This window comes from Nelumbo lutea, chromosome 8 (assembly GCF_056320005.1).
Source record: "Nelumbo lutea isolate HS-2025 chromosome 8, American lotus-T2T, whole genome shotgun sequence".
Classification (NCBI taxonomy): domain Eukaryota; kingdom Viridiplantae; phylum Streptophyta; class Magnoliopsida; order Proteales; family Nelumbonaceae; genus Nelumbo; species Nelumbo lutea.
Genome location: NC_142691.1, coordinates 18081422 through 18103832, shown reverse-complemented (window position 1 = coordinate 18103832; position 22411 = coordinate 18081422). Strand labels below are relative to the sequence as shown.

General features: G+C 34.7%; 1 protein-coding gene across 1 annotated transcript; it reads right to left on the bottom strand.

Moving 5' to 3' along the window:
* Positions 1 to 5103: 5103 nt before the first annotated feature.
* On the bottom strand, positions 5104 to 20987 carry DBR1 (debranching enzyme 1). The gene is made up of 11 exons (XM_088957765.1): positions 20622 to 20987; positions 19565 to 19822; positions 19266 to 19382; positions 15295 to 15452; positions 12079 to 12200; positions 10797 to 10990; positions 9790 to 9972; positions 9589 to 9707; positions 9350 to 9489; positions 6989 to 7096; positions 5104 to 5458 (listed from the first exon to the last, which is right to left on the bottom strand). Exons 2-11 carry the CDS (start codon positions 19568 to 19570, stop codon positions 5346 to 5348), a joined length of 1260 nt encoding a protein of 419 aa, XP_088813891.1. The 5' UTR covers positions 19571 to 19822; positions 20622 to 20987; the 3' UTR covers positions 5104 to 5345.
* Positions 20988 to 22411: the final 1424 nt, after the last annotated feature.

Sequence of the window (22411 nt, the reverse complement as noted above, 5' to 3'; positions counted from 1 at the left end):
TATGTATCTAGAGTTCCCCAAAATAATGATGATGATAGTAGGAAAAGAGGTTTCTGAATCAGGCCTGGTAATGAAGCTTGCTAATTGATCAAAAAAAGTAGTTCAATACAAGCAATCCAATACATGCCGTCAAATAAAAACACAACAAATTTGAAAAAAAAAAAAAAACACTATGTTGCCCACCTTCTCCTAATGTTCCTTGGCGATGGCAAGGAAGTATTTCGAGTAACATCAGTAAGCCCACACTCCTATAACCTTTAACAGCCAATACACATGCCTGAAAACATCACTACTATGCCAAAAAAGGCAAGTTGCAAACCTGCCAAACTATGTTACTCCATCTTCTCAGATCTGTCAATTGGTTTTCCACTCCAAACAACATTGAAACACAATAAAATAAAGAGTACATCAATGTTGACAACAGTTCTAGTGGAACATTGCAGTAATGCAAAATCCATATCAAATTCTAAACCTTCACACATACAGATCTTAAGTGCTACAATTCAACTACTTGACTCAACTAGAAACCAGGGATTGAACCCAACTAACATCATGGTTGGGTTCATACAGACATCAAACAGGAAATTTCCACTGTTTATATACAACCTACAAGGAGTATAGTTCAAAGCTTCAAACTATTTTTCCATTACCAAGTTGGTGCAATTTGTACCAAGCAAATTTGGAAAATTAGATAGGGCTGCTAATGGGTCATGAAGATCCAACAGAATTGAATCCAATTGACCCAATTACATAGGGTCTCGATCTGCACTACAGGACTGAAGCCAACAGTAAATTTACAGGTTTAGTGCTAATTTATAGCTTAAAAAATCGAGCTGTCAATTATAAGCACCTCCCTCTATGCTAGGTTGCTAATTTATAGGTTTTGTTCTTGGGTGGATCCAAAAGGCTCAGAAAACATGAGACAAGTAATAAATATAAAGTGCACCAAAAGAAGGAAAATATACATTAATTGAATAATCTTGGGAATACAACATTTTTTGTTCTTCTGCTCTATTTGTTAAAATGTAGCATGATAGTGCAGAAACTAATTATTCAAACGATAAGTTATTCTGGCAAGGTGTTGAAAGGGACAATTTTCTTATTTTTGGTCCAAATAAATACTTGGTAGTATGAAACTCAATTCCATATAATCACATCCAAAACCATTATTCCTAAACCAAAGCAGTCAAACTCCAAATAAATAAAAAACAATAGACCCTAACCCCAACGAGTGAAAACATCAATCTGTAAGTAAACCTCCAACAATCATGAGTCTTAGAATGTAGGTTGTACCTGAGAAACCAAAGAAGAGCAAGGATTTTATATCCCTGCTATTATTCATCTGCAGATAGAAGAAGAAAGAAACAGAAGAAGAAAAAGAAAAAAAAAAAAAAGTGAAGATAGAAGGGCTGAACATATACCTGGTGCGGATGGTTTCTGCCTCGCTTAGGTTCAGCATTCACTCAGCGTGACAATGCAAACGGATCGGTTCCGATTCGAACGAGACGAATCCAATCCGATCAGATCTCATAAACGTCAATTCGGACTCGAATCCATTAAGGATGTCGAATCTTATCCGATCGGATTTAATTTATGAAAATATTAATACAAGAACATAACAATTTATATAAATAGAAACAAAAAATACAAGTACTTTTTCAACTATTTATATATATATATATATATATATATATATATATGTCTTTTTTTATAAAAAAAAAATCAATGTTTTAAAAACTGACCCAGAGGTCGAACCGTTTTTGCCTTTGGGTCTCAGGTCTCTAGTTCAACTGATCGGGTCAAACGGTTCAGATCGTGCCACATGTTATATATATATATATATATATATATATATATATGTATAATATGTTTTAGATATGTATATGTATTATTTTATAAATAATTTATGTTTTTTAATTCATTTTTTTATTTTTTATTTATAAAAAAATATTAAAATTTGCAATTTGAAGCCAAAAAAGGGTTTTTTTTACAAAAATATCAGGGCAAGGGACCTACGACTCCTTGGGATGTATAGATCTTAAAAAGTTACCCAAAATTAAAAAACAAATCACCTTAATCGAACATCAGAGTGCAAAGCTATGGCCTTCGGAAGTTTGTATGCATTGAGCATGCAACCCGCGATCCAGTCACTGAGTCAAACGTATCAACGGTCAAACAATTCTTGACTAAGTCAATGGTTTTTTACCACCTAACGGGTCTTGACCAAGCCGGACCCAAAAATCCTGATCGAGTGACAGTTTAAACGGTTCAACCAGACAAATCAACATCAGGTTGGAAATATTAAATTAAAATATAAAAAAAGTACAAAATACAATATATACAACATCGGATAAGGGGTGATCCAAACTTTATCTGATTTTTAATAGCACACGTATTTGGAAGCTACCAACCGTCTCAAAAGATCATAAGCTTCGTAAGCTTGTTTAAAACTTCATAGTTTTGGATTATTTTAGGCTTCCAGTCTTTTTGGAACTTGTGTTTTTTATTTTTTTTCGCTTCATGGAACTACACAACAGGGGTAGCCCATCCCCTTTTCCTTAATCCCCTAACCCCTGGTGGCAGCGGGATTTGATCCCAGGCCTCTACTCCCACCAGTCAGAGAATCTACCAACTGAGCACCATAATTGGTCGAATGCCAAACGACCTTGGAGTTCAAGAAAAGTATGAGTTGAAAAAATATCCTTTTTGATGTTTTTTGAGAGGGTTTGACTATGATATGGAAAAGATATGATATTTGAAAATGTTCTAATTGATCAATTAGAATCATAAAAGATGTGGCTGATGTGGCATTGAAAAACACCTATGCCGCAGGAACTGGTTCAAAAAAAAAAAAAAACACCATATAAATTCAATACCGTTTTCTTAGAAGTTAGAAAACAACATTAGAGAAATGGCATCAGTTCTAAACATCACCAAATCACCAGTTTCATTGGTAAGTTAGATGTTTGTGATCATTTTGACCAATCTTTAGACTCTTAAAACACATCTACAACCATCAAAATTCATAATCCACCTAACAACGTATTTGATTAGGGCACATAGTTTCTGGAATGAATGGGTTTGATTATTATATCAGAAAAACTTTTAACAAATTGAACACATGACTTTTTATTTTTATATATTGCTTAATTACCATTACTCCACTTTTATATTTGTATTTATTAATGACTATTGTATATATTATTTTATTATACACGTATTTAGAAAAATGTAAAGTAAGAAACATGAACCCCAGTTACTTGCTTTAAAAATTAAGAAACTTTCCACCCATCCACCATATTTTAGTATGATAATTTGTAAAATATATTATATATAGTATTTGTATGACCCACATTTGTTTGACTCATGTGAGTAAAATGAATCAAGAATTAAAAAAAAAATCCTATTCCAGTTAGATGATTCTTGTTATTTTAGCTAGTTTTATTTGAAAATAATGGAGGTATTTTTGGTTAATTAGAGTTTAAGATAAAAGGGCCAAAAATGAAAATAAGGAAAGTTTAATTGAACATTTTACTAATTTAATACATTCCATCATCCGACTAACGAGTATTTGTCACAAAGTGAAGGTTCAAGGGTTATTTGTGGCAAATGAAGTTTGGGGGGTATTTGTCACTGACCCTATAGTATAAAGCAAGGTTCAAAATTTCATCACGTATCGGCCAATACGAATCGTCCCAACAAGTTTTCGACACGGTACATGGTACCAAATTGAATGTGTCATATCTATTCGTCGTATCGAGGCCGTATCGTGTCTGTATCGTTGAGTATCGATGTGTTTTGGCACTATGTCAAATCTTGTAAAAATTTGCCAAAACATCTATAAATTTGCAAGATTCAACAAGCTTTCCAAGGTTGTAAAAAAAGGAATGAAACTAAATATGTTTTTTTTCAAATTTCTTTTACATTTTCATAAAATGTTAGAAAAGATAAGGGGAAAGAAAGTGGTCCGCTTCGACAAGACCCCCCTTTTAACAACTATTGTGCATTTTTATTTTTCTTAATATAAAATTTTTTATTAAAGATAGAGAAAAAAAAATGAAATACCCCCTTCCTCCTTCCTCCTTCCTCCTTTCTCATCTTAAGGAAGCTTACACCTCTTGCATTCTGAACTATGCTTCACACCTCTAGGTAGTGGAATGCCTATGTTTTAAAACGTTGATATTTTTTTTATTTTTAGAATAAAATATGCAAAATAATTATTTCATCTATTATGTCCATAAATCCATTCAATTTTTTGTTACATATTTATTTTTCTTAATTTTAATTTAATTTTTAGAATAAAACATGCAAAATAATTATTTGAATAAAAATAAATAATTATTTAGCTTTTAGAAAATTAGAATAAAACATGCAAAATAATTACTTGATCTATTATGTCCATAATTAGATAGTATGTTTCTATTCCCAGCTTCCCGTTTATTGATTATAATATATTTTTCATAAAACCCACTAAAATGTGTTATTTTTATACATAAATAACTCATTTATGTCTTATATTTAGTGATATTGATGTTTATTTATGATTTATTAAAGTATTTATAGCATTTCCATGCGTATCTTATTTTTTCGTCCGTATCCATGCGTATTCGAGGCATATCCCGATACGTCTCTTAAATTTTCCTTTCCAATACGCATAGTATTTCCAATACTTTAAACCTTGGTATAAAAAGAGTCTTTATCATTTAGCCAAAAGAAAAAAACAAAGAACCAGGCTGAAATAACTATTTTCCTTGTGCAACTTGGCATTTTATCCACCCCCGAGAGCCGCTATGACATTCAAATGAAAATTGCATACAAGATATATTCACAGAATCTCAGATATAGATGGCATCCTCAACTTGTTGCCTTTAGTTCAGAATGTAAAATGTTGTGATGCGTTCATTCCAGTGCAATTCAAATTATAGCATTTTACTGTATGCATATTTGTGGTCCAATAGGAAAAGGAACCGCATTAACCGTTTTTTTTATGGCAAACGAGGTTCCTATGCAGTGTGCATAGGCCTCAACTTAAATTAAGACTGCCCAGTACAATCAAAATTGATGCTTCCCATGAAATCTCTCTAAATACCAAACATCTTCATGTAACCAAGGGTCATGGAGACCTGGAGGTCCTGGATTACTGTTTTAATCTAAAATATACAATATTTCTATCAAAAAAATACAGGTAATTTTTTTTATAAGTAAAAATACAGGTAATTCAATCCTACTATATGATAAAAGCTCTCAATATAATGTGATTTGTTAGGAGTTAACCCTAAACTTGGCTAAACTCAGCCATCAAACATATAAAAGAGAATTGCAATGGCAGTGAACATTATTGACCATCATTGATCATTCCCAGCATCCACAACACCAACTTCTGCAAGTTCTTCCATTTCATCCACATCCTCGATCTCGGCATCTTCATTTTCATCATTGAGAGCCACTTCATTTGCATCTATAGTAAGTTTAGAAGAGTAAGTAGAAAGGCCATTATAAATCAAGTTAGAGCTAGGGAAGAAGATATTCTATTACAAAGTGCATATGAACTGAACTGTGAACACAAAACAAGTCAAGACAATCTCTTGATTGTTTTTTACACCAAGTCATTCAATTCCTATAGGCATGATATATCCTCTGTCCTAAGTGATCAACTTTTCTACCTTTGGCTTAACATTTTGGTCTCTTATTCTATTTCTAACTGCTATACATGCATCCATAAACCATTGATTCTGAATCTACATATTGGAACTACTGAGGCTATAAACCCAAAACAGAATTTGGAATTCAATGCTCAAAGTGGGTATGCACAGTTCGTGCAACATAATCAAACTCTTCAGCATCTTAATTTTTTGAGCTGAGAAGAAAAATGAATGAAACGAATGAAAAGTATTTGTTATCATGTGCTTGGTATTTATTCTTAGAGGAACCTAATGGTGCTAACTCCATTTGGCAATATTTCTACCACTAGTATTTTCTTATTGGCTAGATTTTTTTTTCTAAGTTAAGGTGTACTCTTATCATTGTATGTACCTTCTGATACCTGGACATCTCTACACCCTTAATGCACCCATTTCAGATAGTGCTATCAATGGGTTGGTCCTGATCCCGGTCAGGGTTGTGTTTTATATTATTCACATTCTTGTCAGTTTTATTGTCTTCTCTGCCTCAAGATTTACTTTGTATCAAAGCCACTATTTGAAAAACTGATTTCAATAAATATTGTGTGATAAAGATTTTTTTTTGTGAAGTTGCATTTAGCAATTCGATCTGGTTTTCTTCTGATTTACACATTAGAAACAAAAATTTAGAACAGGGTTCAAAGATGGATTAGTTCCAACAGATTTCAAGTCCGTTTCCAAAAGTTGGATTTTCTGATCTAAATTGATAAAGTTTATTTATAATAAGATATCTATGATTTTTCAGGATTTTTAGTTGAAGTTTGAGGACTGTATGGATTAGTCCAAGAGGTACTCTAATACCAATGTTAACCTGAAATTTTGAGATCCATAAGCCAGAAAATTAGTGAAAGAAAAGGAAGAAACAAGATCTAATGCAATTCACTCAGTAGCCTACATCCACAAAAGATTGAGAACACTTCCACTATGAGAAAACTTAAGAATAAGCAAGAGTCTCCATTAAGTTACCAACATTACAGTAATACCCTTATGTCCTCCAGAACAAACCAGGTAAAACACACCTGAGTTTAGGGAAGGCACACCCAACAAAATGAGCCTTGCCTGTCAGGCTAAGCAAAGCTTAGGGCATGCCTTGTAGAATATTAGCCAAGCTTTAGTGTTGCATGATTTTCCTAAATGAATTATGTATCCATGTCAGACACATAAAATAGCTATTAGATATCAGTATTTCCACAAGACCTGAAAAGAGTTCAAGACATTGTATTCTACAACAACCAAGAAAAACATTCTAGAAGAGAACCAAGTAAATTAGCTATGTTGAATACGGGTATAGAAAAATAGAATGGTACCTGCAGATATCAGATGCATTAACACATTTGATTCTGATGTGCTATCGAGAACATATGGGAGTTCCAGAAACTTCAATAAGGATTCTGTTTGGGGGTTGCGCTGATGTCCTGTACAGAATAAATCATGTACACTATCAATATGTGCATGTTATAGAGTTTATTGGTTGACCCATTAAATATGAAAACATTAAGCTAGCATGGCTCTAGTAAAACATGACTAGCTATTAGTTTCTGAAAGTTGTGGAAAAAATAAAGGATGAGCACAAAGAATTAACCATTCTTGTAGTTGATAATGGTTACCTTTGAGAGTAATTTCTGGTAATGAAAATGTAGATATTGTAGGTACATAGTGGTCACTAAGACCATCAGAGTACAGAGGGTGCCAAACCAACGCTACGTGGACAACTGCGATGAATCCATAACCCATCGCACGATCGCGATAAGTTCATCACACCGGAGTTCTTTCCTGCGCAGGCTTGCGATGAACCCCGAACACACCAGAGTTGTGATGAACTCGACACCATTACAAGAACTACGGAATCACGATAGATCGGGAGTAAATGCTGGCTACACGTGCATCTTTTAATTATGCATGTAGGTAAACACGCCAAACGATAACGTCACTCACACCACGTCAGTACAATAGGGTCACGTACGGAGAGAATCTGGAAGGGATAGGATTCTCTAATAATGATCCCTTAATAAGACCTCATTTCCTAACAGGAGAGATCCTCTTTCCTAACAGGAAAGAACTCCTTCCCTGATAGCCTTAACTCTCTCTATAAAAAGGGGAGGGCAATTCTTTCCCAAGGGGATAACACAATCATAGCTCACCTAGGGTTTCTCACACAGGGATTCTCCCTTCTCTCTTCCCTTCTCCTCTCTTCCTCACGTCCTCTCTTTTTCCTGTTGCCATCTCCAGACCTTCGGAGACTGACCAACCTCCACCTTACCATGGTGCCTACAAATATCATTCAGTTAATTGGAGTATTATGAAGCATTTCCCATACCCAAACTTAATCAGGTAATTGAGAATCATATACCATTCAAGTTCACCAACCCAAGGATGCAAAGTATTTGTTTTCATAATGCAGAAAATATGTTTTGTCCAAGTCCCAAAGGATGAAAATTAATGCTTAGAATTACGTGTTTGTAAGGGTCTTATAAGAAAAAAAAAAAAAAGAATCAAGGTTCTTATTTGATATATGGTTTAGAGTAATTTTCCTCTGGTTTCAAATTCTCTTCATAGTTCCATGTAAGCTAATATGTTGATACAATTCATGAAAACTTATACCAACTTTCTATAGTCAAGATCCTATACAGGAATTTTTATTGTTATCTATTTAGTTTTCTTTGGTAGAGTGGGGAGAAGTCTGCTTATGGCTGTCAATACCTGTTTTGATCAACTAGGACATGACTTGATTATACTGCAATTTATGTAATTTTTGAATATTATTTGATGTTTAAATGAGTTGATAACTGCACATGTGAACCTACATATTGATTAATGAAAACCTCAAAGTTGATATATTGCTAAAGAAATTAGCTTTTTTGTGGTGGAGTGGGGATGATTGACTTAAACTTTAAAATTTGTATAGATTTATGCTATGGGGGATCCCCTATGATAGATTACAAAAGAATCCTCATAATCCATAAAATCTATAGCAATAAAGTCAATTATTTCTTCAACAATAGGTCAACTTTGAGGTTCCCATTACATACTCTGTAGGTTCATATGAGCAACTACCAATTCATGAAAATGTCAAATGAAAACATAAAAAATAGCATAAATTACAAAATAATCAATTTCAGTCCTACTTGATCAAAATAGATGTTGACAGCTACAAACGGACATCTCCCACCCCACCACAGAAGATCCATAAGACCCCTACAATGGATATGGCAATAAACAATAACAGAATGGCAAAACAGGACTCATGTATCATATCCCATATAGTAGGGATTAGGCATTGATGATGATGATGATGAGCCATAAGACCCATACAAACACCAAATTCTGTTACAAAATTTCAGTGTTGGTTTAAACCCTTATGAACTTTGACAATACATAATTCTACATTGTGACTTTACATCCTTTGGTTGACGCACTTGAATGGCATATACATTCTCAAGTACTAGATTAAGTTTGGGAAATGCTTAAAAAAGAAAAAGAAAGACTCACAAAGGCAACCACAATCAACTACAAGAATGCCTGGTTCTTCTTATCCCTTTTTTCCATGTAAGGATTTCAGAAACTAATGCTGACCCATGGTTTACATTTACCAGAGTCATGCTAGACTAATGTTTTCATATTTAACACCTCCTCATGCAATAATAAATAAATAATATCTCAAAGATTACCAGGAATAGAACCATTAGACCCTGGACAAGAGGGATCATAGGTTGGAACTGTCCTTGTAAAATCAAAAGGTTTGGCGCCTCGTGTTTTTATCTTATCTCTGACCCACTGGCGATAATCTTGCAAGTTAACCTGTAGATTCCTTCATTAAAGAAAATAGTTTTTAGGTTCCTAGACACCTGCATAGAAAATTAGGAATATAAAAATTTCAAAATTCTGTATATCCTAGAGCAAAACACACCCCAAATGCACAAGCCTCCTGGTTAGAGGGAAGATACAATTAAATTTCTTTGTTATTGCCAGCCATTCTTCATCATACTGAATCTCATAAGGCCCAGGCTTTGATTCAGTTTCAACAACCTAAAGGTCAAGTCAAAGCAACCATAAGGCATTAGCTTCCAGTGATTATCATAAAAGTCCATAGAGGAAATGAGGATACTACCTGCAAAAATTTGCGTCCAGGAAGGCACTTATCCAGTGCAAGAAATCTTGTAACTGGACCATCCTCCCCATGTTGAACCAAAGCTGCAAATTTGCAGTGGAGATGAGCTGAAAACCAATAAGGTGGTTTCAATTTGTCTAGCAAGTCTGCAGCAGCCTTACTTCCAAGTGTTCTTTCCTCAATCTGAGAGGTAGAGAACAGTATTTTAGTTGTATCAAGGATATGAGAAAAAACAGTAATAAAGAGTATTATCAACATTGATCTGTCTCTAAATTTGAAGCAGTAAAAGTATAAATATCTAAAACAAGATAGTCTATAAACTAGCTACAGAGAGAATGCTGCGCATCTCTCCTTGATTCAAATTCATGCTTCAAGGAGACACACTAAGAAAATCATTTGCCACCTAAATAACAGGGAAAAAATAATTTAAGCTGGATGCATTCCATGTAAATAACAATTATTAACCTTTTCCGAGGATCAATATCAACTTCACTGTTAACTCCAAGACATTTTTATTGGAAACGGTTACTAGTATTTAATAGTTAAAAAGGTGAATACAATATGCCGAACAGAGCATGACAAAGAGGTGCTGACCCCAACAAAGAAACTGCTCTTACAACACTGCTTAAAATAATTGAACTCTAATTATCCTTTGTTTGTCTGAAGTTTCAAACAAAACATTTGCTAACCTTCCAGCCCATCTGAAGCTGGCTCCAATCCCCTTTCATCTTGATTTGCAAGAAGTCCGGTTGGTTTGCTAGACCAAGACAAATTCACCATGCATCGTTCTTAAACTTATTAGGAAGTGTGAGAACATGTACTAATGTATAAGAGAAGGTTTGTTGCTTGTACCCCAGTGAAAATAAAGCAAGAGCATATAATTCTTAATCCTTAATTCCCAAGCAATTAAATAGATGAAACATATATACAAATACTATTGGAACTCTACTGAGCACATTTAAGTATGTCACAACCGATTAATGTGATGTTGACATGTATATGGTTACCTCTTTCTCAAAAAAAGGTTTGAATCGAACAAGTTCCTTCCAGTTTCCATAGTCCGTTATACCAACAGGCCAATCATGTGAAAGAAAAATATCAATCGGTTCCTCAACTTGCATGAGCTTGTAGACATCATACTCACGCACATGATATGTAGATCGAATATCATTCTCATTATAAGGAGGCCTCTCATAGTGTCCTGCTCATAAAAAACCTAATACAACAATTAAACTATAGATGGATATGCTAGAACCAATTTAATAATTAAATAAAATAATTATTTAATGCTTACAAATGTACAAAGTCACCTCATACAACCTGACAGTTTATTCCTTACAAGCTTTTCCATATAACAAGTGTAAATTAATTTATAATAAAACATAAAGTATCATAAGCCCAAGCCCAGACATTGATACAATCAGTGTATTAAAAAGACTAGATTCAAGGCAAGGCATGCCTTTCTGAAGCAAGGTGCAAACTTTTTAAAAAAATTAAAAATTAAAAATAATATTAATTCAGAAAAAATTCAAAATTGAATCTTAAAGAAGCTGAACATTTTAAAAAGACTATTGACTCAAATTCACGATTACTAAGCATAACATAAAAAACATATTCAAAGTGAATGTAGAAATGAATCAAACATAGCGTATAAAAAAATTTTCAAGCATTCAAGAATCAAGCATATGAAACTTTTAATCTGCTTATTTCTCTCCTAATTGCATTATTTCAGGTCGCTAATTTTATTTTACACATCTTTCATTCCTAATTCTATGAGATCAGCCCTCCCCCTTGAATCAAGCCCCTTGAGGCAAACCCAAACAAGTCCATGTGAGGGTCCTAAATTTTTAGCCCATATATAAAGAGACTGGTTTTGCAATTTTAGGATTATGAATCAAATGCTATTTGATGAAAAATTCCTTATCAGTCTAACAAGAAAACACTAGCAAAAAGGGGGTTCTGTTGGAGTGCCAGCAACCAAACAAGTTAGGGCCCTCTTGCACGAACTCGTTTGAGCTTGCCTCAAGGGGCTTGGTCAGGGATCCAAGGGCTCCCAGCCTCATTGCTTGAAAATGCGCACGACTGAGATGAGGTGCAAGGCTCACCAGATGCATGCATTTTCAAAGGTGCTCCACATAGGCTTAGGCGAAGCACATACCTTGAAATGCACCCTGCCTATGCAACTAAATGCACCTTTTAAATCACTGGATACAACATAAGAGATATAAATGCTTCCAAAAAAGGCTAAAAGCCTAGAAACAACAATAAACCAGTTATATATTAAATTACCTAAATTATAATGGCGTGCATTATAAATTCCAGAGAGACCACCAATACGGATGTTGCCAAATTTGATCACACCAGCGAATCCCAAGAAAAATATGTTAGGTGCTGCCCATCCGCCATAATACCTAGAAAAGCATCCAACAGGTAGAAGAGATGTCATTGAACATTACCAAAAGAAAAACTAACAAAGCCATAATACAACTGTAATTGGAAAAAATAAATTAGTTTTGATCATGCTTGCCCATAAGACAGTTCAATGAAGAGATATCAATAACATGGCAGAAATGCAGCATAAAAGGGGTAGAAGCTCAGGAGGGTTTCATCTTACAAAACAAAAAGATAATTTGAAACATGCAAAAGGTACAATAAAATAAATGATAAAGTAAATTAAATAAGGTCCACAATCTTGGAAGAAGGCTTAATCTTATCAAAAGAAAAAGATAATTGCTACTTGCAAAGTATAATGAAAAAAAAAAGTTAGATTTGATTCTATGAGAAAAGAAAAAGAAAAAAGGCCTTTCAAGTCAATCAGAATTTTAAAACTTAAATTAGAGAATCAGAGGGCCAGTTGAAGCATTACAAGCCAATACCTTACATATTTTTATCAATAACAGTAAATTAGTTTATTGAAATATGTATTAGGAAGGTGTACCGTCAAGTGCCAAGCACCCGAGCATCTTAAACTTTTCCGAGGATATCAAGAAGCAGAATTGGCATTTATGAAACATAATAAAAGTTGTTTAGGATAGTGGACAAGAGGGTAATGATAATGTAAAAAAAATCAAAGAAGAGAGCTCCTAACATGGATGATCAATGGGTTGGGAGTGCTGGGCAATGTTTCTACAAACTGCTTCCATACATTCTTTCAATTCTCTTTGCATTAATAAAATTGGTTTCAGTTACTGATCAAAAACTAATAATAATAGTTGTTTAGGATGGGAGCACAATGTAGAACTGTAGAAATGGTGTAGAGACAATGTCAATCAGGTCTACTTTTAGTGGAACAGAGAAGAAAAAGGATAGGATAGAATAACCTAGGAATCAACACCTATGCTTCTGCAAGAGTTGGCTTGGCACCTAAAGAGTCTATTAGGATTCAGCACCTAATAGCTTGAACAAATCAGCCTGGTATCCAAACCAAACAATAAATTTTAAATGTTTCATATAAATGAACAGGATTCAGCACCTAAGGACTATGACTTTCACTTAAGACAAATCCTAGCTGACTTAGGGCTAGGAAGAAGATAAATCCAAAATTTTCTTTAAGGCTATTAACTGACTTGCTGAAATAACTCCTAATCCAATATGACAACAAACTCATAAGCTAATAGGAAAACCAATCACTTCTGGCTGCTACAGGCTTCAAACCTTGCGGAACTCATCCAATTATCAGACCATAGGCCAATCCTGTTCAGAAAATTTGCGGCTGCTACAGGCTTCAAACCTTTCAGGTTCGAGAATGAATGGCTTCTGCAACCAAACTTTGTAGAATGGGTAGAAAACAAGTGGAAGGAAGTGCAAGTGGATGGGTGCAAGTGGATGGGTCAGCGGATATAAAAGTCTTCAAAAAATTGCAAGTAATCAAGCAAGAACTAATGAGAGGAAGAAGGAAACATTTGGAGGGGAGGATGACAGGAAAAAAAAAAAAAAAACCTTGGAAAAGCTGGCCAGATTAGAAAGAGTAAGAGAGGAAGGAGATTTTAGGAGAGAGAATCAACACGAGATGGCTGTATTGGAATCTGATCTAGAGAACTTAATGTTGAGGGAGTAAGTTAGGTGGAGACAAAAACCTAGGGCTATTTGGTTCTTTTTTTCCATAACACTAGTGCCACAATGAACTGACCTTTTATCCATGGCTATTATCACTACTATGAGTAAATATAAAAATTGAAAGAAACTCATGTCTTCTTAGTGCCATACTAACAGCTAACAAGGTTTAAAATGTCGATGTTGATGGAAATGTCGCTTACCAAAATATAGGACATATGTCGGAAATGTCAGAAATGTCGAGGGGAAATATTGTAAAAATTAGAGACATTGTGGAAATATTTTGAAATATGTGGAAATATGCAATGATCTTTTGTAAAATGATAAAAGAAGCATTAATGCATATTTCTAGACTATTATCTTATTCCCAACCATTATATAAAGCTAAGAAACTAAGATCAATAACAAATTAGTAAATGACTGTTTACTGATTTATTATGCATTTTGATGTTTTTACAAGGTTATTCGATATTTTATTTTCTTTTTTTTAATTTTGATTTATTATAAATTCTAATATATTTATTTCACACTAGTAAATAAAAATACATTAATTCTGATTTTTTAAACATTAAAGTTATAATACATTATGTTTTATTATAAATTTAATAAACTAATTCTCCTTTTTGTAGTATCAAGATTATGATAAATTCTGATTTCTTATAAAACTTACTAAATTTATTATGATTTTTAATACTAAATTTATAATAAATTATGATTTAGTATAAAATTTAATAAATTTATTCTGATTTTTTATATTAAATTTAGAATATGATTTATTATAAAATTTAATAAACATTTTCTGATTTTAATAAATATTTTAAAAATTCTAACTAGTTAATATTTTATTACTTGAAAAATATTTTATGTTTTATATTATAAAGTAATAAATTTATTCTTTTGTTTTTATTGTTTGTTAATTCTTGTTTATAAATATTTTATTTGAAATATTAAATAGAAATTATTAATGGAATAATTTATATTAGTATACTATATTATATTAATATAATATACTAATATATTATTTTTTAATGTACATTAGTCGACATCCCGTCGACATAATAGGAAAAACTATCTTTTTTTTTGTTATTTGGACTGATTTGGTCGACATTAAACTATCTTTTTTTTTTGTTATTTGGACTGATTTGGTCGACATTTCCGAAATATAGGAAATGTCGACCAAATCAGTCCAAATAACCAAAAAAAATATAGTTTTTCCTATTATGTCGACGGGATGTCGACTAAATTTTTATATTACCATCCATTTCCATGTCGATGAGCCTCGACATCGACATATGTCAGGCGACACTAGCGAAATGTCGTGACATTTGAAACCATGACAACTAATAACATAGTCGAAGAAAAGAAAAGGTTATACACATGAAAACAACTGATGCAAGTCTTCAATGTCAAGAAAACATTTCATTTGAGATGAGAAAAAGTCAAGTAACTCACAGCTCCCACAGATAATTGGATGCTTCATGATTTCCGCCAATGAATATAGTTGGAAATGGAGCTACTTCTTCTCCTGAGTAGTACTTCCAAAATGAGTTCATGCTCCGATATTTGGCCTTCACATTAAGGCTTTCCAAGTCTGTTTCATTTCTAACAGCCTGCTTAAACACACCAATATAATAAGAACCAAAAAAAAAAAAAAAACTCAGCAAAATGATTTCCAAAAAAATTTAAGGGTACACTGAACCAGATCTCAAACAGAACCAACTGACAGATCCACTTTACATGCCACTGGCCTAAAACTTTAGGATTTGCTAATAAGGCATTTCTCAGAATTGCATAGAATCCTGTGGCACTTAAGTTCCCATGGTGGTTAAGGCTCCATCTAGAGGAATTATCTTGTGGGGTGTGCCCATAAGTTGCAAAATCCAACAGAAAATCAGAACCATAATATAAGTGACAATGAAAATGCATGTACAAAGCAATGTTTTAAAACATAAAGGCGTGACGTAAGGCATTCAACTACCTAGAGGCATGAGGTATAGTTCAGAATGGGAGGAGGAAGAAGAAGAGGAAGGAGGATCTCATATATATATTTTTTTATGAAAGATTCTTATATTAAGAAGAATGAAGATGCAACACTAGTTCAAAGGGAGGGTCTTGTTGAATCAGAGACAAGCAAGCAAGCTGGAGTGGAACAAGGAAGAACCAGAACCGACCCAATTATTAATTGGAACAAAATCACAGAATCAGAACTGATATAATCGATTTGGTCAATTCAGTTTGGTCGGGTAGAACCAACCCATTGACAGCCCTAGCAGTACTCATGAAGCTCCCTATTAGTTTCCCTTCTACCACCAACATAAACTCCGCACCTTTTGTGTTGCATGTAAAGTCAATGCCTCAAGAGTTTCCAGATGCAAAAGATAAAAGAAATCCTCATCCTTCAACCAAAACTTTTACATATAACAAGCTGGACCACATATTGACTCATATATTTATTCACCCTGCATTACAACTCATCTTCTGATTATTTTCTTTTCTTTTTATTTTTAAAATACTAAAGTGATTTCCATTCATTATCAGAGATGTCAATACCTTGAATTTCTAGGGGATTCTAACCAATTCAAATCAAAACCTTTTTTTTTATCAGAAACGATAACTTTCATTAGAGATAAATTAAAACTGAAATGCAGAAGTCAACCCTTATTAGAATAGGTTGATCCAATAAACATCAAACATTACAGCATTGCCCAGTAAAGTCTCTCCCTTACAGTCCCTTGTTTTGCTAGGGCATCAACAAAACCATTTGCTGATCTCCTTACCCACTTGAAACAAACACCCACCTCCCTTGTTATGCTAAGTATTTCCCTTATAAGCTGTCTATACTGCCAAATTCCCAGCTGCCCTGATTGCATCCACCCAATTACCAATTTGGAGTCCCCCTCTATCTCAATCTGCTGTAGCCCCAACTGTTTGGCCAATTTTACACCTTGATGTAGTGCCAAGAGTTCCGCTCTTAAGGAATCTCCAACTCCTATTGGACCTGAATACAGAGCCATTATCTTGCCTTCATTATCTCTGAAAACACCTCCTATACCAGATGGGCCCAGATTTCTTATAAAGCTTCCATCAAAGTTCAGTTTTACCCTTTGTTGCGCCGGTGGGGACCAAACTTCCTGTATCATAGCTTTGGAAGTAGTAGTAGTTGCCACAATACCCCAACTTCTATAAATGTCTTCAGCTGAGAAATCCTTAAAAAGATCACAGGATTCCAACCAATGCATAACCTTAGTAGTTACTCCTTCCACAACCTCTTCATTGGATCTACAACTACCTTTGAAGATCCTATTGTTTCTTTCCTCCCACACTGACCACAATACAATAGCTCTAGTGGCTCTCCACATAATCCTTCCACGAACCTTTGGTTGCCTTGCCTGCAAAAAGCTGGATCAAAGAGGTTCACCACACTTGGGGGGTAGTCCACCTGCAGCCAGCCAAAGAGAGGAGAGAACCAAGACCGAATAAAGAACACAAAGAGACATGAGATTAGTAAGTGTGAAATTGTCTCACCAGAACCCAAGCAGAGACTACAAACATGGGGAGAGAGGCACATATTTGGCCTCTTTTTTTGCAATAAATCCAAGGTATTGATTTTTTGGAGTGAAACTTCCCAGCAAAAGGCCTGAATTTTTGGGGGTACAAGGCTAACCCACACCTCCTTTAAAGGAAAGTTCCCTGCAAGGTTAGAGGTCTGAATCAAAATGTTGTAGAAAGAAGAGCAATTGAAAAAACCAAAAGGGGAAGGTTTCCAAATTCTACTATCCCAATAAGGCTGATCAAGAAAGACTTCCCCTAACTGAGTGATCAAATCATCAACCATTACCATCCCCATTTCAGAATCCCTTAGACTTCTTCTCAAGCCCAAACCCCAGGAGTTATCAACAAACACTGAAGAGATCACTTTTCTTTTGTTTTCAGACAAAGAGTAAACACAAGGAAATCTATCTCTAAGGGAGTTTTCACCAACCCAAACATCTTCCCAAAACAAGACTTTATTTCCAACGGAGACATCATATTTGAAATAAGGGAGCATAAGAGGCAAAATACCTTGAATAGTTTTCCAAGGAGAACACCAAGAAGCCCTAGGGTCGAGTTCTACATCCCAACCGTTATCTGCCAATCCATGAATACTATCACTCTAGACCAAAGTCTGCCATGTTCCATTGGTAGTCTCCAAATCCATTTCCCTAGCAGAGTCGTGTTTCTTAATCTTATATTTCCTAACCCAAGGCCTCCATCATCCCTACACCTAGAAAGCACCTCCCACTTCACTAAGTGGTCCTTCTTAGTGACCCCTGGTTCCGACAAGAAATCCCTCATTATCTTCTCTAATTGGTTTTCTACTTTCACTAGTACTCTAATGGTAGACAGGAAATAAACTAGCGGGTTGGCCAAGGTTGACTTGATTAAGGTTATCTTACCCCCTAAAGAGATGTAATTCATTTTCCAATTTGCTAATCTCTTGGAAAATCTTTCAATCACAGGGTATAAAAAACTCTCAACCATTGGGTTCCCTCCCAGTGGTAGCCCCAAATATTGTAAAGGCCAGTCCCCCACTTCGAACCCCAAAATCCTAGCTAGGGAATCCACCTCCTCTCCCCCTAAATTGAGCCCTGCCACACAACTTTTTCCCCAGTTCACTTTAATATTGGACTTCCTTTCAAATTGAAGCACTAGTCTCTTTAAGTTTTCTAATTCCCCTTCCCATCACAAAACAAGATGATGTCATCCGCAAATTGTAAGTGTGTGACCATCACCTCCTCCCTACCAATCCTCCAACCTCTTATCAAATTGTTAGCATCAACCCTCAAAATCATGGCACTCAGAACATCAGCTACTAAGGTAAAGAGGAATGGGGACAATGGATCTCCTTGCCTAATACCCCTTTTGGAAGGAAAGAAACCCCTAGCTACACCATTCACCAGTATTGAGAAATGACATGAAGAAATGCACCCCTTTACCCATCTGCACCATCTCTCCCCAAACCCTCTACGCTTGAGAACCTCTAGTAAAAAATCCCAGTCCACCATGTCATATGCCTTTTCAAGATCCAATTTGCAAACCAGCCCCTTTTCCTTTCTCCTCCTCTTCACCTCAACAATCTTATGATAGATGACAATAAAAGGCCATTACCCAATGTTGTTCCCAGCTATCTAGGTTTTTATGATAGACAAGACAAATGCCCCAGAGTACTCTCCATTAGAAATTAAACCAAATTTTAGTTCTAACTTCATTAAGATAAATCAAATTCTGAAAACTAACTTGCAATAAACTTAATAAGATCACTTACCTTCCTACATAATCATTAAAAACATGTATGCAGTACAAATAATTAAATTGTAATTTGTAATGACAAAATCAACAACATCAAATATGAATTATATATTTACAGGATATAAGTAATCAACCTGAAAGTCACCACAGCAGATGAGAAGATCAATCTTTGTATTCTCCACTTTCTCCAAATGCAGCAGAGTTGAGTATACATTGTCAAGATCTCCATGCATACATCCTTCGACTGCAATCTTCACAGGACAAGAGTAAAATAAATGAGCATAAATAAAAAGAAAAACAACCAGAAACAATTCAGACTGATAATACAGATTTGGCAGAGTTAATACTTTTCGATCTACAATTGAAGTTTGGTAAAAAAGGAAAACTAGTAAATGAACGATAGGGAGTGAAGACACAAGTTTTGGCAGCATACTTTCATATTGATGAAGCAGGGTTGTCAACCTTGAGAAACGTTAATGAAGTCTGAGATGCAAGAAAGATGACTGAGAATCATTCCTTCTAAACCCTAGCATATGAGTGCCAAAACCAACCACTAAATGGTTGCACTTGAAAGGAAAATATTCATAGTTCCACCAACTTCAGGCTCTTCTCCCTCTTTGGCTCCAGGTTTTTGTCCAATAGGGGTGTGTTTCACTTAACTACCTAAACTTGATGTTGTGCCAGATTTCACCTGAATTATCACAAGTTAAGCAAATAAATACCTCCTTTAGCATTCCATCAGGAAAATTGATGGAAAATGCCCCTGTGCACGTCACATGATAAATAAAATGCAGTAGCATGTTCAAAATCTTATAAGCAACTAACTCCTGAAACCTATCAAATTAACAAGAACATTCATTGCTTCAAGAATTAACTGTGTACAAATTGAATTATGTAAGAAAAATACCAATGCATCCCAACGATAAAGATATCAACATCAAGTGCGATGGAAAATTGAATGAATTATTAATCCTATAACTAACATCTGTTATTGATTCTTCCCAAAAAAAATTTTAAAAAAAATCAGAGACAAAATATTGGTCATTTTTTGAGGCCAAATTACGAGTCACTTATGAACAAGAAAGAAAATGTAATCCGCTAAGATGATTACAAAAATTCAAATTAGCCCCGCTTCAAAATTCCTGCAATCCCTTCCTAGCCTCGCGAGCTGCAGGGGAGATAGTATTCCCTATATTGGAAGCTTTAAACACTGTATCTGGGTATTTATAAAACGGTCAATATGAGTTGTAGATATCCAGAGGGCCTCAGGGCTGTCGAACAGAAATGGTAAGTCGTCATTCACAGTTTTCTCAAAGTATTTGCGCATCATCAGTAATCATGCTCCCAACAAACAGATGGGAGAAACTAAAGAACGAAGAACTGATCAAATATTGAGCTACAGCTACCTGAACCAAGACAGGCTTATTAAAGATTTATTAACTCTCTTGATATTAGTAATCAATGGATGCTTTGAGGTAAAAAGGTCATACCTTCTCATAAATGGCTTCTTGAACAACTGTTGATGAAGCCAGTTGCTTATCTCGTTTTGCGCAGCGTCTGAGGGAGCGAAAGAGGAAAACAGAGATGATGGCCGTGAGAGAAATACTGACTTGGCGGGGAAAAAGGTCGTCAGTGGTGGAGAAGATAGAGTTGCAGCTATAAGCGCTACTCTCCGCCACTAGAACAGTTGAAGCTTCTCTTCTCTGCAAATGGCGGAGATGGAGGGGGAGAGGGTCGGAGAGCAGACACCAACCCACCCCAATCCTTTCTATGTAACCCAACCAAATGGGTTTCTTCTTAGTTACTTGACCCATGGACAGGCTCAATGCAGATTTATGAATTCTTCTTAGTTACTTGACCATGGACAGGCTCAATGCAGATTTATGAATTTCATTGCAGAATTATAAACATTCAAAATGTCAAAAACCCCATTCCGTACATCAATGTCTATCCGTGAATTAGTATCAATTTCAAGCAGGCACCCACCCTAACTATTTTTTGGGCTAAAAAATTCTGACCCTGAACTGAACCATCATTCTCCTTATTTTTACACCATTTTTTAAGGTATTTGCCCTATTCACTGCAATGAGGCAGGTATATTTTTGTTTTAAAAATGGATTTTGGGATAGGGGCAAGTTTTGGAATTTTCTAACATGTTGAGAATATGATAGGGTATGTGTTTTACATATTTCAATGAAGTAATTAAAATTTTTAATGTTTTGTTTATATTATTTTATTTATTAATTACTTGTATATAAAAAGAAATAATCAAAAATTTAGATGCCAATTCTAAACCCACTTCACCCTCTAGGTGAAGAAGGTAAGGGTGGGGAGGATTTTGCATTTTCATGTATAAAAAGAATTTAGATTTTAAAAATCCAACTTATTATTAGATTTGGGGGAGGGTCTAAAATTTATAAAACCCTCCCCAATGCTGCCTCTATCCCTACTGCCAATAATCTTCTTCGATAGGTGGAAGTTTTAAAGGGTCATAATTGAATCCCCCATACATATAAGAAATACGTTTTTAGTAATTTTATGTGAAGTGTAAACTCATGGTTCAAACTTCAAAAGTATCAATACACTTCTATTGAAAATTTAGGATCAAGTGTTTTTAACTATAGATCCTCAGATTACTTTAATTAGTCAATGCTTATTACCACCATTATTATTATAATTTGTCACAAATTCCTTATTATAAGGAATTTTGTTATAAATTTCTTATATTTTTGTGTATCAGCTGTCAGCAACCTCTCAAAAACCAGTACATATTGATAGACTTTGAAACATGAGTGAACTAGGGGAACAAACTTCATAAATGTTGGAAAATGAAGGAACAGCTTTGATTAAAAATGTAGATATTTTGGATATGCAAAAATCATGCATCCAGAATTTTCAACAATTGATACAAATAAATATATTAAGAAGATTATTAATGTTTAAACCTAATAAAAGATCCCAACTCTAAATATTTAACGTTCTGATGAAAACTGATACGTTTTCGACACTTTGAACCATGGGAAGAGCTGAGGGTGCGTTTTGTTCGAGGGAATAGGACCCTGGAATTGGAATCGGAATGACATATGGTTTGGTTGAGTGGGAACCATGACAGTTCTGAATTCCGATCCCGATTCCCGATTAAACCAAACACCAGGAATAGGTGATTCCGATTCCGGTCCTGTCCGCAATCCAAACGGATCCTGAAACATGCATGTATATGCGTATATCTGTCCTTTTCATCAGAACTGTCCTGGTTCCCTCTCCTTTTTTGGATTACATT

What these genes read in the sequence shown, in the direction of transcription:
- DBR1 (XM_088957765.1), bottom strand. An exon ending in AACCTTTTTTTGAGAAAGAG is followed by an intron (nt 9,973 to 10,796) that starts GTAACCATATAC and finishes TCTACCTCTCAG; the next exon opens with ATTGAGGAAAGAACACTTGG. An exon ending in AGGAGGCTTGTGCATTTGGG is followed by an intron (nt 9,490 to 9,588) that starts GTGTGTTTTGCT and finishes TCTTTAATGAAG; the next exon opens with GAATCTACAGGTTAACTTGC.